Source organism: Gopherus evgoodei, chromosome 5 (assembly GCF_007399415.2).
Source record: "Gopherus evgoodei ecotype Sinaloan lineage chromosome 5, rGopEvg1_v1.p, whole genome shotgun sequence".
Lineage (NCBI taxonomy): Eukaryota > Metazoa > Chordata > Testudines > Testudinidae > Gopherus > Gopherus evgoodei.
The window spans coordinates 128,591,375-128,608,867 of record NC_044326.1 but is presented as its reverse complement, the minus strand read 5'-3'; the positions used below and the strand labels follow the sequence as shown (position 1 = coordinate 128,608,867).

Sequence of the window (17,493 nt, the reverse complement as noted above, 5' to 3'; positions counted from 1 at the left end):
TGTCTGTAAAGACCCCAGTTTAGTATTGCTGTGCACAGCCACTTGAATCAGGTTTTACTAACAGGCAGAAAGATGTCACTTGTTCCATGTGCTGTTTGAAGTTTTTGAAAATCAGCACCCATTTCAATCATATGCTAGTTCAGCTATTAGGCCAACCCACTACCCTGCCCCTCTGAATTCTCCCCTGGCTTTTCCAGGACAGAGGTGTGAAAAGAAGTTTACACTCTCTGTGATACCACATGGCACTAGAGCTCAGTTGAAGGGTCCACAGCTCCCAACAAGCTCCATGGGTCTGGTACAGCTCCACAGGGTCCATGCTGTTCAGATAGATTAATAATATTTTTCTCATACTTAGGACAAAGCCCTAGAAGAATGAAACCCATCTCCTTATGGACCCCCAAGAGCAGTAGTGCTGAAAGAACAAGTAAAACAGAGGGTTTAACTGATCGCCATATTTGGGGTCGGGAAGGAATTTTCCTCCAGGGCAGATTGGCAGAGGTCCTGGAGGTTTTTCGCCTTCCTCTGCAGCATGGGGCATGGGTCACTTGCTGGAGGATTCTCTGCAAGCTTGAGGTCTTCAAACCACAATTTGAGGACTTCAATAACTCAGAAATAGGTTAGGAGTTTGTTACAGGAGTGGATGGGTGAGATGCACAATGCAGGAGGTCAGACTAGATGATCATAATGGTCCCTTCTGACCTTAAAGTCTATGAGAGGGCCCTAAGAAGGAATGTGGGAAAGGTGGATCAATTTAAAACAAAGTGATTGAAATAACTAATTTTAATCATTATGTTAATTGATTTTAATATTGTTTTGCAGTTGTACTTTGCAGCTATTTCCCTAAAGAAAGATTGAGTCTCATTGGTTGGTAACCATTAAAACATGTTGATTTACAACTAAATATAGCTTTTGTGCTAAATTTGGTGTTTCTTTTTGCTAATCAGGAGGATATACTATATCTATACACGTTTATTTAAGCAATTATGTAGCTTAACATGCATTTATTCATATTCTTCATTTTTACATTTATGTTAGAAAATGGTGACTGGTGCTATTCTTGATGAGGATTAACTCTTCTACTTGTTGCTTGTGTCAAGCTCTAGTTGGATAAAACTTTAAAATCAATTAAAATGCAAAAAGCTAATATTTTGAATTTTTTTCACTAGTTAAATGAAACAATCTTAAATATTTTGTACCTAAGGAGAAAAATCATATAAAAATGTATCAAAACATGTTTTGCATTTAAAACTAACTGAATTACTATAAAAAAACATGTATTATCTGTAGTTAGTGAATTGAACTGATTGTTCCTGGTGCCCTTCAAGATTTTAGAATTAGTAGACCTCATCCTCTTACACCTAGTTTTTATTCATAGACTGGAAGAGGAAAACAAGCCTTCTTGCTTTTGCAACTCTCTATTGCTTTCTTAACTTTGAATCTACTAGTCATTGAACCGAACTAGTTGAATAAATTGAAAAGGAGAAAATATTCTCTCTGCACCTAAAGAAGAGATGACTGCTGTCAATGGCTGGTTTAGCACTTCAATAAACTCTGGTTCCAGTTGCTTAGCCAGTGGCTTCCACCACTTCAGAGATTTGGCTTTCTTTAAAATTTGGCAGCAAATTTTAAATTTAAATTTAAATTTTATGTAATTTATTTTTAAAATTTACATGAATTATTTTAATGGAACATAGCAAATTTAGGCCTTAACACAGATTGCCATAGTTTCACATTTAATTGTAAATAATTAAAAAAAAATAAACCTATATTGAATTTAAATAAAAAATCAGAGTTTTTAAATAAAAAATTATATATTTTTATCCACCCTGAAGGCAGGGACTGCAACTAACTTTGGACTGTCTCTTTCAGCTTCCTCAGCACTGGACCACCCATTGTCTAGAGTGTAGGATGCAAACTTGCCACAGGAACACCAGCATCCTCCCAGAAGACCTTCTGCACGGCAGTCCTGCAGGGTCCCCTCAAGAGAGACCTGAAACTCCTGTGCCACCATATAAGGCTAAGACAGCCTCTCTCTCCTGCATCTGTATCAGATGAGGGCAACTGAGACTAAGTACCACCCAGGAAGAGAGAATTCATAGAGATCCTAGTTACTCCAGAGAAGTCCATGGGGCAGAAATTGCGTAGGTGTTCATATAGTTGCTGGAGTGCATGGAGAGTCCAATAATGTGACCAGTGTGAGCTGTGCTGAGCTGAGTGGAGTGAGGCTATTTCTGCCCTTCATGAGAAGAAGGACAGACAGACCGCAGTTCTGACCAGAAGGGCAGATGCAGTCATGCTAGTGACTACCCTGTAGCCATCACCAAGCAGTCACAGGTGAAAACGAAGTTCCTTGAACAAGATGAAGACCAGCCAGCCTTCCTCTCAAGAAGAAAGTCCTTTAGATGAGTTTAGATGAGTTTCTGGCAGTTCAGGGGATGAGGTGGGATGGAAAGTGGGATGGGAAATGAGAGGGAGATTTGAGCGTAACTGATCTGAACTGTATCTGTCTTTTTTCAAAGTCTGCTTCTAGGAACCCAAAAAGGGGAAAAGTGAACATCATAGTTCATCTCCCTCATTATTTTGTCCACCAATTAGGTCTAATATCCATCACACCAATTTTGGTCTGTTAACTTCCACATCTTCTGTCTTTACTAAGCATAATTTCAACAGTCCTTAGATTATATCAAGGTGGCCTTTTGGGGTTAGACTAATCCAGCTTCTTTGTCTGGCTCTTTTGTACTGGTTACAACATTCCACATCGTAAACCACTTGCCCTATTTTCATGATTCTATTGTAACATCTTGTGAACTTCTGCATACTTTTAATATTTTAGCTCACAGTAAGGGTAGAATTTGTAGCCCCAATAGTCACAGTAGTGGGGATCCATTTCTCCCTCATTGCCCGGGGAGGGGAAAGAAGGGATTTTGCATGAAGTTCTCAGGCTTTTATTTACCTTTCTAACTTTTCCATCTGAATGGTAATTATTTAAGTCTGAATGGTGTCTTCCTGCTAATAGGATCCCTAAGCACTTTACATGCTGTCTGCAAACTGTGGGCCAGATTGTGCCTTTGAGGCACAAGCCCACGCTTGTAGTGGTGTGGAGTAGCTCTGCCTTACCCAGAGCTCCAGGAGACATGGTGCCTCAAGCAGACAGAATCCCTCCTTCCCACCCCTGTGTATCTGGCCAGCTCTGCTGACCAGTGAGAGTGGACAGGAGGCAGGGCCCTGGTCACAAGTGCTAGGATGGAGCTCAGGAAAGTGCAGGGACTGCATTATGCCTTGCTCGATTGTGGTGGGAGTTCAAAGGGGGAAATCACACTCCTCTATCCTTGCACACCCCAGCAAGAATAAGCAAACTCTGGCCCGGTGTATAGGAATACAAACATCTCCAGGGTGGAACATGGCAGCACTGGTAAGGAAACACAGCAATGCTACCTAGCAGTGTAGCACGCAAATAATTCTTTAACTAATGGAAACCAAATGAGGGAATTTCATTGGGCAGAATGTACTGGAAATGCCCAAACTGGAATCAGGACATATATTTGAAAACAGTGCCACGGGCTCCGTAGTGATCCTGGTAGGCGTCACCTCAGCTTTATGGATCTTAAAAAAAAATTATATTTATGGCTGCATGGTGCCTTAGTGCCTCCTTAGATGATGGCACATCTACTCCCAGGAAAAGAGCTTTTCTGGGTTAAGTCACATTTCTATAATAAAGAAACAGATGCAAGTGCTCATTTTAAATAGCAGTGTACAATGGAAGAAGTGTTAACAGATCTGGCAGGTGTTAGGACTAACGTTACTTTATAGTTCCTCTTATGCAACATTTCTGTGGAATATATGAGCAGAAAGGGGACTGGGATGTACAGAGAGGAAAGGCTGATGGTGAGAGAAAGTCTGGAGTTTAGGATTGGGAAGTCCTGAGTACAAACACCAAAACATTGGCATTTCAGGGACTCCACCAGTATTGATGTACCAATGCCTTGGTGAGGCACAGTATCAACACTGGGGCCTCCCAAACTCCCTTTGCCAAGGCATTGGTGCACCAAGGGAACTATGGTGCTGGTGCTTTGGCTACTCCCAAGCCCCTATCCCAACATCTCAGCCCCAATAACCACCAAAAGCTCGCTTAGCACCATCTCAGCTTCCCCACCCCTGAAGAATCCATTCTTAGCCATAAAGTGGGTACCTGGCAGACTTGTGTGAAAGATGTTCTGGGGCAGGAAATGGATGAGGTCTGTTAAATCTAGAAAAGGCTGCAGCTACACTCTGATGAACGACCTGTGGTTCGTGAGAAGAGAACAGATTTCTGATGAACCACGGGAGGCTTATCAAACATGATCTCCAGTTTGACAAACTACAGGAGATTCATCAGACCAGAGATCCTCATTGACGAGCTTCCTTCAGTCTATGGAACTTCAGCTTTTAAGTGAGGAACCACTGTTGGTTAATCAGACCAAACCACTATCTACTCCACTTCTGACATTCCTGTCCAACATCATCCACCATCCCTGCATCCTGGGAGTGGGCGGGGAAGGGGGGGGGAGAAGACAGGGCCACATGGGCCTTTGTGGAGGTAGATCTAAGGTTCCAGATTTTATTTTTGCAGCTCAAGTCTATGCCCTACCTCATTTCCATTTAGATACAAATTTTCCAACTAGGCTACATATAGCTAGTGGCCTAGGTCAAGATCCACACAGGTACTTAGGCATCTAAACCTCAGTTTTGACTTCACCGGAATCCACAAAACTCTCACTGAACCCTAAACTCACTTGGTGCCTAAGTATTTAGGGCGCATATTCTCTTGGTCCCTCAGTGGGCATGCGAACTGCAGCCCCCACCAGGCATCCAGGTGCCTTTCTAGCTCTCACCAAAGACCCACGAACCAGAGCATTCTGTCACATAAGTCCTGTGCAGGGTCCAAGCTGGTAGGTAGCCTCTGAGCATGCCTGCCAGATCAGGACCCATTCAAAATCTGGCCACTACAGCAGGAGGTGGTGGTGCCAGTGTCCTCCTTATGACTTTTAGCCCAGTGGTTAAAGCACATACTTGCAATGATGGATACCCATTGCCAGAGGGGGAGAAAGGATCTGAATTGTCCTGAGAGTGCTCTAACTACCAAACTATGGGATTTTGCAATGTAAGGTGCCCTTTATCTCTCCCATTGAAGCTGTTCTACTGCAGCTAAATAACAAAACAGTGATTGGAGCAGGAGAACTAGACCTTATGGTCGCCCTCACTGTAGTATCTATCTTAAATAACTCAAATATTTACAGATTTATCATGCTGTCCTTGTGAGGTAGGCAAGTATTGGTATCCCCTGTTGGCAAATCAGCAGCTAAGGCACACAGGAATTAAGCCTCAGATCTTCAAAGGGAACTCCCCTTTGTATCAATGGGAGTTAGGTGTCTAAATACCTTTGAGGATCTCAGCCTGGGACCTGCCCAAAGTCACATAGCAAATCTGTGCAAAGCTAGGAATTTAACTCTAGTCTCCTGAAACCCAAGTCCAGTGCCTTGCCCCCAGACCATCCTCCTTCCCATTGCCTCAATGTGCAAATAGAAATAGTAACATTTACTGGGTCTGTGATTGGGTAGTCATGTCCCTTAAGAGAGGACCTGTTTGTGTGGTGTTAGTTGTTTGGTTGGATGTGGGTATGGGTGTGTGGCCCCGCTTCCCGTTAGTTTATAGGTGTGGGTGGTTACAGCCTTCCACTACCCACACCTGAGAAGCAAGTATTGTTATCAAGGGCCAGCAATAGCTGCTGCAGATTAGCCTGTTAAGGCAACAGGAAATTGTATAAATGGGATATGGAGTAAAACAGAAAGTCAGTAAGGAGATGGGAATTAATCAATTAAGTGCTGATTTAGCTAGTCAAGCTGCTAATACTGATAGTGATAGCTTCTGGGATGTATGTTTGTTGCCTGGGTGTCTATGGTTCTACCTACCCCCTGTTAAGTTATGGAAGGTTCCACTCAGTAAAGGACCTTTACTTTTCTTTACCTGACACGCACCAATGTAATAAGCCAGCTGGTCTGTTCAAAGTGGAAGGAAGAAATGCTGTGATGTTATTTTAAGCTCCACTCAGAAACTGTTGCAAGGATTGGAGCTTCCACCATTTCCCTAGTGAGCTGTGTCTCCCTTGAATTTGCAGGTATTGCATCCCTTCATAGTTCAAAAACCCTATAATGTTGTGAGATGATATCAAGATTAAATATCAGTTACAGAACTGATAGTCACACTCTGGGATTATGAAACTGAGTGTTTGTTTCTTAGCAAAAAGCTACATCTCTTTGCAAAGAGGAAAATGGTCTGAGTTTAGTATCCAGGGAAAGTGTTTATTGGGAGGAGAAAAAAAACAGGTATTAGGGCAATGTAGCAAATAGTATCTTGTTTGGCTCTAAAGTCTGATAGCAGCTTTAGCCTACATTTTAAGGAAGAATAAAGAACTTATCACACACAGTATTCTAGTCACTGCTGCTTATATAAAGAGTAACTCTGGATAAGGCTGAATACTTTATTTGCCTGATACCTTATTTTATGTTCAGGAGATTCAGAATTAGTATAAACATCTTGTAACTGTGTAAAGAAATGTCTCTGTAGCTGAGCTGGGATCTGTGCTCTGGCATCATCTGCAGCTCTCCTCTCTCCCTAGCCACTGTTATGGAAGTCTGTAGCAGAAGGAAACCTCAGGGCCCATACAGCAGGGAAGGTATCTCTCCTTATGACTGAGATCCTGGGTGTTATTGGATGGGGATCGTCTCCCTCAGAGTGGAGGAGCTAACGGTGCAGAACTAATGTTGCCTCTGGCCAGCAGAATGGAGTTGAAGGGTATTAATGTGCCCCTGCATAAGGAAAATGGTTATTGTTTAAAAAAACTCAACCTCCTCTTCTAATGTAGAAAAATGCCAAGTGCCTGTGCTGTCCTTGGGTCTAGAGGCTTGACTGGGAATGGAACCCTGGTCTCTCCTGTGTTAATAACAAACTGCCTACTATAACACCCCCCATCCCCACCAAAAGAAAGTCATGTACTCTTTAATTTCTTATTTTTCATGTTAAATTACTTCTGGGCACACTGGGAAGGGTTATAGTAAACTTTCACCAGATTTATCTGGGAAAAGCAGAATAGTGTTGACTTTACAACTAATGCTAGATGATTTCCAGTTCTAAGCTTGATGTAAAATTTGTTGCCTTATGAACTAACCTTACTTCTGGTCCTCTGAGAACCACACCTTAAGTGCTGTAATTAAAGACTGGGTTATTATGACTGAGAGCCTGTGAGCTCAAGGAAAATCTTGAGCAAGTGGCTACATTCCACTATTAATTTGAAAACAGCCTCTTTAATCCCTTTCTAAATCAGGATCATGTAGATATGGTAGAGACCCTAAGGGGAAAAGGAAACTATTTTGGTGATTGATTTTTCACTAGTTTGAGAACTTAGAAGTTTGTTTGAAGCTTTGCAAGAGGATCCCTGAAATGGTAGTAAAATCTCAGGAATGAAGTAATTGTGTTTACATGTATGAATGCAGGGCCGCCCAGAGGATTCAGGAGCCTGGGGTCTTTGGTGGCAGGTCCCGGAGTAGAAGGATCCCCCACTGCCGAATTGCTGCTGAAGACCCGGAGTGGAAGAAGCTCTGGGGGCCGGTGCCCCACGAGAGTTTTCCGGGACCCCCGGAGTGAGTGAAGGACTTCACTCCAGGGGCCCTGAAAAACTCTTGTGGGGGGCCCTGCGGGGCCTGGGCCTGGGGCAAATTGCCCCACTTCCTCCCCCCCCCGGCAGCCCTGTATGAACCCGTCTAGTCCACAGTTTGCAGTTCAACATTTTCATGGATTTGCAAGCAATGGCGTTAGTTTTTAACACATCAGTATTGTTAGCTTTTTAAAAAAAATACAAGGGATTTTCTTTCTTATCAAACTTCATTTACAGCTGTAAAGGTGATTTTTTTATGTTCTATTAAGGATTCTTAAGAAATCCTTAAGTAGTGCACATACCACATTGTCCACAGGAGGTCCTGTCAGCTTTTCTCTGAATGCACAACAAATAGTCTGAGAATTGCCAAAAAAACTCTTATTGACCGTCATGTGTGTTGCCACTTCTTCTCTGTGTTCTAGTTACAAATGTCTCAACAGATGAGGAACATTGTGGGGGCTGGGAAGGAGTGTAGGGTATTAAAGTGCAAAGTAGAAAAAGAAAAGTTTAGCCACTTAGAGTGAAATCCTGATCCCATTGAAATCAATTGGAGTTTTGTCCATACTTCCGAAAACATTGGCCAGACTGTACATATTGTAAATAACTGCAATAATATATGTTGTACACATCATAGTATTTTGGGGAGCATCATAGGTATTTTCTCTATGCCATGGGTGTTGGTTATATTTCTTTCAAAATACAAGAAATACTCCAGTCCCATTCTCTGATGTGTATTTGTTACTCAACTACATTAAGATGTAAAGCTGTATTTGGCCACTGATTTCAAGCAAGAAAGGGCTTGTGGTGGTGGTTTTTAGCCAGGAAAGTAGAATAACGTTATTTTTATTAGCATCATTGTAAAGCAAAACTGATCAGATTTTGTGTATGAGCAGCTAATTATGATAGTTTTTACTGCAGGCACTAGGGATCCAGTCCAAACCTACAGAAATACATGTGTTTGGGTTTAGTCCATCAGTTATCAACTCATTATGGGCCCAAGGTGAACTATGCAGTTGGAAAGGTCACAAGAAGTGATGTGAAACGGAGCTGGAATTCTTCAGAGCTTTTTTTCTTCAAACAGATGTATAAAATGAACCCTTTCTTGGGCATTCCTGTGTCCATAATTTCTGGACAAATGTTCTACTTTTAAAAAGTCCAGTCTAAGCATAAATAATGTTTTACCTCAACTTAAAGCAGGTATATTTTCAGACCAAATGATTGGCATGCTGAAGAGTAGAGTATATGTCATTAACTAGCATTTGACTTATATTTTCCTTGCCACCAAACTTTCTACTTGTAAATCTAAAAACTGTGCTGCTAATCGCTTGAAGTATGCAAGAACCTCTTTCCACAGTGTTATGAAAACCAATGGGGGAAGAAACATCTAACAAGCTTCTTTATTACCTTCCATTCTGTCATCTTTCAGCCTGGCCTTTTTCCGATATAAAATATCAAAAGTCTCAAACAGATGGAGTGACAATAGGAAATCTGAGATAGGGAGAGACTGCACATCTCTTACAATTCAGCTATAACTACACTGATAGAAAAAGGTAATACCAATGTTACTAAAAAGTACAAAATAAGCATTCAAACTCCCTCTTGGCAATATAATGCTAGTATTTTATCCACCCATTGACACTTTTCAATTAATATCCATGAGAATTTAGAGTTGATGTTACAGGCTGGCCTATACCTATTCTGTTAATTCCCTCTGAACTCAATGTCCCTTATCTTGAATTTCTCATTCATCTTTTACTCAGGTAAACTCTGGCTGAAATTGGTAGGAGTTATATAAATAAGGCCTTCAGGGCTTGGCCCAGTTGAAATCTTGTGTGCTCAGCATCTCTTGTGATTTGGCATACTGTTTAGGCATTTTAGGAAAAATAATACAAAATAAATGTAATGGCTACAGTGAGTAAACCCAGGACCCAATCCTGTAACCCCCTTAAAATCATTTGTAACTTAAATGAAAGTACCAATGTGCATGGAGTATGGGATTGGGCCCTAAATTGCACTCCAGTTCATACCAAGAACTGCATGCAAGCAACATTCATGAAAACTCTGTTTTACTTACAGTGTGATTTGCTCCTTCAAGTGTGAAGGTTCATCCTGTGTTTTAGTAAGATTTGTGGTTAAACACTGAGCTTACCCAACAACTCCACTAGGTAAAAACAGAGTAGGGACTTTAGGATATCACTTACTCAACTGGAGTTGTGGGCTTTCAACACTTCTCATGATTCCCTGATGTTACTACTAGTAGAGTTCTAATAAAAAGAGGAAAAGGTCCATTCAAAGGGTGCACTTTATGGGCTATATCCAAGGCCCAGGTAGTCCTCTAAATGATTTTAATAGGAGCTGGATTGTGCTTTATGCCCTCGATTTTTCAATAGTGAAACAATACCGTTCTCCAGAGATTGAGACACTGAATGTATTAAAGCAAACTCACAGCTCTATTTCACAAGCTATTTCATATTTAAAATTGATACAATAAATTCTGTGTCGAAACCATTCCTTGCTGCAACACAATTGAGTTATTAAGTTGAATGTTGCAAATGTCTTATTGCGTTCCACCCAATTAGTCTGTAAGCGATATTTAGGGGTATTTGTCACATAAGCCTATTAATGCATTGTTGGCTTCCAGATAAGGCAACCATTGCTGTACTGCCCAGAAAGGGCTGGCTCCAGGCACCAGCGAAGAAAGCAGGTGCCTGGGGCAGCCAATAGAAAGGGGAGCACTCCGTCCGGGATTGGGGCGGCACTTCGGCTTCTGTGGCAATTTGGCAGCGGCGGGTCCTTCACTCCATCTCTTCTTCTTTGGCGGCAATTCTGCAGGAGCTCAATTGTTTTTTTGTTTTTGTTTTTTTCCCCGCTTTGGGCAGCAAAAAAGCTGGAGCTGGCCCTGTGCCCAGGACACAGAAATAAGCCATTAGAGACCATAAGGAAGGAGAATATATACACACTTGAGGGCTGATTCATTATTGCTCTATGACCCGTTTGCACTAGCATAGGGAATCTCTGCATTGCCCCTGCAGAAGCAGTATAGCGAGGTGAGCTGTAGATTGAATCAGAGTTTGGCTCAAGGAAGGAGAGAGGGTAAAGAGTAAGAGGATGGGTGGCCAAGGCAGTCTTGTGACCTGGCAATTCTCTCTCCTGCAGGCCTTGAAGGCTGCATGAAATCCAAACGTTCTTTGTCCTTGCATCAGCCCTAGCAACCGGGCTGGGACAAACTTCCCTTAGGTCCTGATCCAAAGCCCATTTGAAATAACCTAGTCTTTCTATTGACTGTAGTGGACTTTGGCTCATGCCCTCAGGACTTTGGCTTACTACTCTTATTCACATGTATATCCTACTGACGTCAATGGAATTATTCACCGAACTCTGTGCTACTCATGGGAAAGGATTGCAGAATCCAGCCTATCTAATTTGAAAATAAGAAAAAACCTTGGTCATAGTTACATTTCATCTTGAAGACTTCCCATTTCCTCAGGCAGTGTCTGGATAAGACCCTGTCTTCCTAAAATTTCTCATTATTGCTGCTCCTTGCAGCCAGCTGTCTTCTAACCGCTGTCATCTGACTCTGCTCAGAGCAAGCCTGGGTGATGTGGTTGTTAAAACACCAGTGGCTGCTGGCCATCTGTCTATACCAGCTGTACAGGTGGTTAAATAGTGGAAAAATTTATAAAATAACTGTTGTGTAGACAAGTCCAGAGAATGAGGTGGGCTGGCCATACCAGAGGCAGATGAGTTTTGAGACTGCACCTTGCATAGATTGCAGGGATGTAAGGCAAAAGTCATGAAGCCCAGAGAAGCCTGGGTAGGATCCATGAAGGCATTTAGGCCTGGTCTATACTAGTGCAGGGGGGATAGATCTAAGTTAAGCAACTTCAGCTACGTGAATAACATAGCTGAAGTTGACGTACTTAGATCTATTCACCACGGTGTCTTCACTGTGGTAAGTTGACGGCTGATGCTCCCCCATTGACTCTGCCTGCACCTCTTGCTCCGGTGGAATATCAGAGTCAATGGGAGAGTGCTCGGCAGTCGATTTTATCACATCTAGACTAGAGGGGATAATCGACTCCCACTGGATCTATCGCTACCTGTTGATCCGGTGGGTAGTGTAGACAAGCCCAGTTTTAGTTCCATTGCAATCCACAAAACTCATACCAAACCCTGTAGGTACCTATGTTTTTCAGAGTTAAAGTTTCTGGGTGCCTATCCTGCCTCCAGGCATGCTTGTTGTTGTCTCCCTCTATAGTTCAGTGATTAGGGCATCCACCTAGAATGTGGGAGATGCAGGCCCCAGTCTCCCTGCTCCAATCACTTTTTCATTATTTATCCACAGTGCAACAGCTTCAATAAGAGAGAGCCCTGTGATGGTTCTTAGGATACCCAGGACTGAATCATCTTGTTACCCACTTCCTCTAGGGAGATGGTGTCTTGCCTGTGGGAGCTGGGGGTTAGCTCACTTACCTCTCCAGCCTTTCAGCCACTCAAGCACTATCCTCTGGGTTATGAAACCCGTCTATGCCTTTCAGGTTAACAAGGGGTGCACCTGAGTCCCCCTGAAATGTTCCTCTGTTATATCCAGCCACTGACACTAGCTACTCTGAGATCCTTGATCCTCTGCCTCCAAAGGAGAAGTGTACACCAGTTTACTAGTTCTACTTTGTCACCACCCCTATATAACACACAGCATGTATAAAACAAAAGAGGGTTTACTTAAGAAAGGGTAGAGGTTTCAGCAGAAACTAGAGTGATGGAAACAAATGGTTACAATACAAAACAAAATAATAAAATGAGAGATAAGGTCTACTTTTACTAATAGCTACCTTTCCTATCTAATAAAGTAGATTTATTAGTTAAGTCTATTGCAGAGCTGGCTGGTTTCCCAGGATCCAGTATTTCACGTAACATTCCCAGCTCAAGGAGATGTCTCCACCATGAATGGATGCTGTGTATCTTTATTCACCTTGTGATATATTGCATGTCTTTTGTCTTCATTCCCAGACAAGGCAATCCCCTGTCTGTTCCTTTTTATCTCCAAGTGGTTTTGATTGTTTATAATTTGGCTTTAATGGTTTTCCATTGACTTTTCTATGTTGTTGTAAAGGCAGAAATTAAGCAATAAATTATATATGGTAATTCACTAGCTGAGGAGGGGTGGCAAATACCTCTTGCTTGAATGGGCCAGACATACTGGTGACTCAATATCCATCCAAGACCATAAGGCACAGTTCCCATTGTATAGGGAGTCTATGCACCTAACTCAGCTTTGTAGATTACCATGTTGTTCCTGTGATTTTTCTAAGTGCCTAAAAGTTAGTTACCATGATGCTCAGCATTGCAATGCCTAAAACCTTTCCATTTCTGCTGCCATATTTGAGAGAGACTTCTCATTTATTAAAGGGTGTGATATTCAGGGCCGTCCTTAGGATTTATGGGGCCCTACGCAGTATTATTAAACTGGTGCCCCTATGTCGGATGGCAGCCCAAGCTCACAGCCTGGTGGGGAAGGGGGAGGAGGGACTTGACAGCAAAGGATAATGAGATGCCCGGCCTGCCTCATGGTGGCGGAGAGTCACAGTTCCCCGCAGAGACTTCCATGCCCTCTCCCTCCTGCAGAATGGACATGAAGAAAGTACCTAATTAAAAGCACTAAAATTTGGGAATAAAAAATGTCAGTCACAGGTTTTTTGATATGCCCTGAAGTTTGTCAGAGATTTATTTGCAAAAACTTCATAGTAAGGGTGAGTCAGCTGTCCTGCTGAATACAACATGACATATAATGGAATACATGATGCAGCTCTTCTCTGTTTTACATTTTCTTAATCAGTATTTCTAAACTGAATTTATATTTTAAATGTACTCAAATCTTAAGCCAGCATTCCAGATTACTACATATTTAACTCACTGAAACAAAGACATTCTTTTAAATTAATCAGAGAGGTTTAGTGTGTTCATAACAATGTCCATTGCTTTTAGAAAAAGGGAACAGTAATTTACTTTGTGTGATCTCCATAACAAGAGACATGGTTATGAAATTTCACCAACTTTAAAAAAACATGTTTCCAAAAATTTTAGGTATAACAAGGATTTTGTCTTACTAAGGTACTGATTTTGCTGGAGGGTTCTTTTAAAACTAGTTTGTCGGATAGTCAGAAGTAAAGAAAGGGAAACTCTTTGTCGAGCTATCTGGAAGGGAAGGACTGTTGTCCCTTCAAGGGCTCTCTTCAGTGGAGAGTGGGGGGAGAGGTGGTGAAGGGATGGACAGAAAGGACACAGGAAGACTTGGAAACACTTTTTTTTTTAACTATAGTAATTAAAATGTGTATTTTAGATAAGGGAGGTCTTTTGAAGGATTTATTTAAAAAACTGTATATCTGAAGATCCACACATTTAAGGCTAAAGATGATTGTGCATCTAAAACTCTATGCAAGCATTTTTTAGAAATGTGATTTTATAATCTTCACCAGCTCACTAATGAAATATTTTTAAAGCAAATTTTAAACTAAGGTCCTGTAGACTGACATGTTCTGTGTAAATATTACATTAATGCACAACTGTTTTTGTCAGTAAAGTCAGAAACTGACAGTATAAAAATTTATTTGGGCATAAGCTTTCGTGGATATCTGATGAAATGGGTTCTAGTCCACAAAAGCTTATGCCCAAATAATTTGTCAGGGCTTGTCTACATCACAAAGTTGCAGCGCTGGTGAGGGGGTTACAGCGCTGCAACTTAGGAGGTGTACACATCTGCAGGGCATCACCAGCGCTGCAACTCCCTGTTTGCAGCGCTGGCCGTATTCCCGTTTTGTCTCCGGTGTAGAGGATCCAGCGCTGGTGATCCAGCGCTGGTAATCAAGTGTAGACACTTACCAGCGCTTTTCTTGACCTCCGTGGAATAAGCAGGTATCCCAGCATACCTGAGGAAGCCTCTGGTAATCAAGCAGGTCTCCTTCCCCGGTTTGCTCTCGCGTTCCCTGAACCCCCGAGCAAGCAGGTCTCCTTCCCTGGTTTGCAGGGGGGTTCGGGGAACGCGAGAGCAAACCGCGGCGAAGCTGGTCTCCTTCCCCGGTTTGCTCTCGCGTTCCCCGAACCCCCGTGCAAGCAGGTCTCCTTCCCTGCGGTTTGCAGGGGGGTTCGGGGAACGCGAGAGCAAACCTCGGAGAAGCTGGTCTCCTTCCCCGGTTTGCTCTCGCGTTCCCCGAACCCCCGAGCAAGCAGGTCTCCTTCCCTGCGGTTTGCAGGGGGGTTCGGGGAATGCGAGAGCAAACCGCGGCGAAGCTGGTCTCCTTCCCCGGTTTGCTCTCGCGTTCCCCGAACCCCCGTGCAAGCAGGTCTCCTTCCCTGCGGTTTGCAGGGGGGTTCGGGGAACGCGAGAGCAAACCTCGGAGAAGCTGGTCTCCTTCCCCGGTTTGCTCTCGCGTTCCCCGAACCCCCGAGCAAGCAGGTCTCCTTCCCTGCGGTTTGCAGGGGGGTTCGGGGAATGCGAGAGCAAACCGCGGCGAAGCTGGTCTCCTTCCCCGGTTTGCTCTCGCGTTCCCCGAACCCCCCTTGAAGCCGCCCAACAGCGCTGCAGTGTGGCCACATCTAAAACCACTTGCAGTGCTGGTTGCTGTAAGTGTGGCCACTCTGCAGCGCTGGCCCTATACAGCTGTACTAATACAGCTGTAACAACCAGCGCTGCAAAATTGTAGATGTAGACATACCCTTAGTCTTTGAGGTGACACAAGGACTCGTCCTTGTTTTTGCTGATACAGACTAACAGGACTACCACTCTGAAACCTGTCAGTATATACCTTGGGGTTGGCAAATGCCTGTTAAATGGTTTTATTACCCCTTGAATGTCTCTTTAACAGTTTCAATGTTGTGCTAATAGGTCTTGGAGGCTGGAGGTTTTTTCACTTTTAACTACTCGATTCCCTCCCAAGGAAGACTCACCAGGCTAGAGCAGCCATCTGTGGGAGCCTGCGGGAACGGTCAGAACAGGGATAGGAAAACAAGAGGGTGGACACTAAGACCCAGTGGTGCCCCAAATTTTCAGGTGCCCTACGCAGCTGCCTATGTTGCCTATGCCTAAGGACGGCCCTGGTGATATTTGTAGCACACGTAACATGCTTCCTGTCTTTGTGAACCCTTCCCTGTCCTCTTGTCAAGACTGGAATGTTTGTGGCTTGGGAAGAATTCCAAATCTCAGGTTTTAAAAATTGTGGACCAAAACCAAGAATAAATGTTCAAGAGAAAGCCTTGTCTGATAGTGACAGAGATCCTACAATGGGAACAGACAGTTCGCTGGCACTCTAGAGCTCATCAATCCCTTTTCTGTTAGCTTTCTGTGGGTATTCTAGCCTTCCGCGGGCTTCTTCTTTGTGCAAAGGCTTGCAGCATTCTAAACTAATGGTAAGAAAAAGATCCAAGTACAGGTCATGGCAGGTAACACTTAGCAAACTCTTCCAGACATTCAGTGAGTAGTGCAAGAATCTTTTTATTTATGCCCTTTCCAATTTTCTTTTCCAGGAAGACTCAGTCAGGTTGACAATCACATTTGTTCCTTAAAGGATGGATATATTGGTGAGACTATACTCATTAGGCCAGGCTTCTTGCGGTTTTAAAACTTGTCTAGTGATTACATCACAGAAATGCCTGAAATCTGATGAATACTGGTGCCTAAATCAGGGGTCTCAAACTCAATTTACCTTAGGGCCAGTGCTAGTCTTCAAATCCAGTGGGCCAATAATGTCACTGAAGATGGTGTTCAGAAAAGAAAACGTTTATATTTTTTATTTTGAATTTTTTAGAAATAATGAAACTGTCATACTACTTTCTGCAATTCTTTGCCTGCCAGAGAGTTTTTACTGTTTGCCAGACACCTGGCAACACTTCAGTTCTGTCAGTTAGTTGATGTTTGGCATCCATGACTGAGCAGTTGAAACCTTCAGGATTGCAGCAAGGTGTGCACCGGATAGTTGTGTTCAGTATTTTGACTTGTTTATATTCATTGTGGAAAAAAGTGATGCTGCCTCCATGGCTGACTCTGCTAGCAACTAATTATGCTGACTCTGCCCAGCAACTAATTATGTGGTCTCCATGGCTGACTGCCCAGAGACTAGTGATGGTATCTCTGTCCCTCTCCCCCAGCCAATGGGAGCTGGAAGGGGCAGCGCCTGCAACAGACATTGGGCAGTCCAGTGTATCTGCATGCACCTCTCTTCCACGGGCTGCAATAGGAAGGTTCTCGGGCTGCAGATGCCCCACGGTCTGGGACTTTGAGAGCCCTGGCCTAAATAGGAAAGAATGTGACCTTTTTTTCCATGAGGGAACAGTTAGAGACTGTGGATGGAACTATCAGGAATTAAAATTTCGGACAAATCACTTTTCAAATTCATGGGAAGCATCTCTTCTTACGTGACCCTCTCCTCTGATTGCTACTTCACACTTTAATAGCACCTTTTGCGTCAGATCTGGGGCTGGTGTAAATCAATATAGGTCCACTGAAGCTGGTTGAGGACCTAACCGTACTTTCAATGATCAACCAACATGAATTCTTACAATACTCTGAAATTAGGCTACTCTTACCTCATTTTTTTTTTGTACACAAGTCATCTGAGTTGCAGAGGGAGTAAGTGACTTATTTAAGGCACACAGCAAATCTCCATCTTTGTAACCAAAATATTCATACTTGAATGTTTAATATTAAGGTACTTACATAGTGTGTGTGTTTTTGTTTTAATGACCTGTACACTCACAGCATGGGGTAAAAGGTAAAACACAGTTGGGGCCTATGAAGTTCTCCCTGGGAG

General features: G+C 43.0%; 1 protein-coding gene across 1 annotated transcript in view; it reads left to right on the top strand.

Annotated features, from left to right (window-relative positions):
• The window catches only part of FGF5 (fibroblast growth factor 5), a 38,147-nt gene extending 36,192 nt beyond the window's left edge, over positions 1-1,955 (top strand). The window contains exon 4 of the mRNA XM_030564018.1: positions 1,870-1,955. Coding sequence (XP_030419878.1) covers positions 1,870-1,900 — 31 coding nt within the window. The 3' untranslated portion in view covers positions 1,901-1,955. The remainder of the gene's footprint in view (positions 1-1,869) is intronic.
• The last annotated feature ends 15,538 nt before the right edge of the window (positions 1,956-17,493 follow it).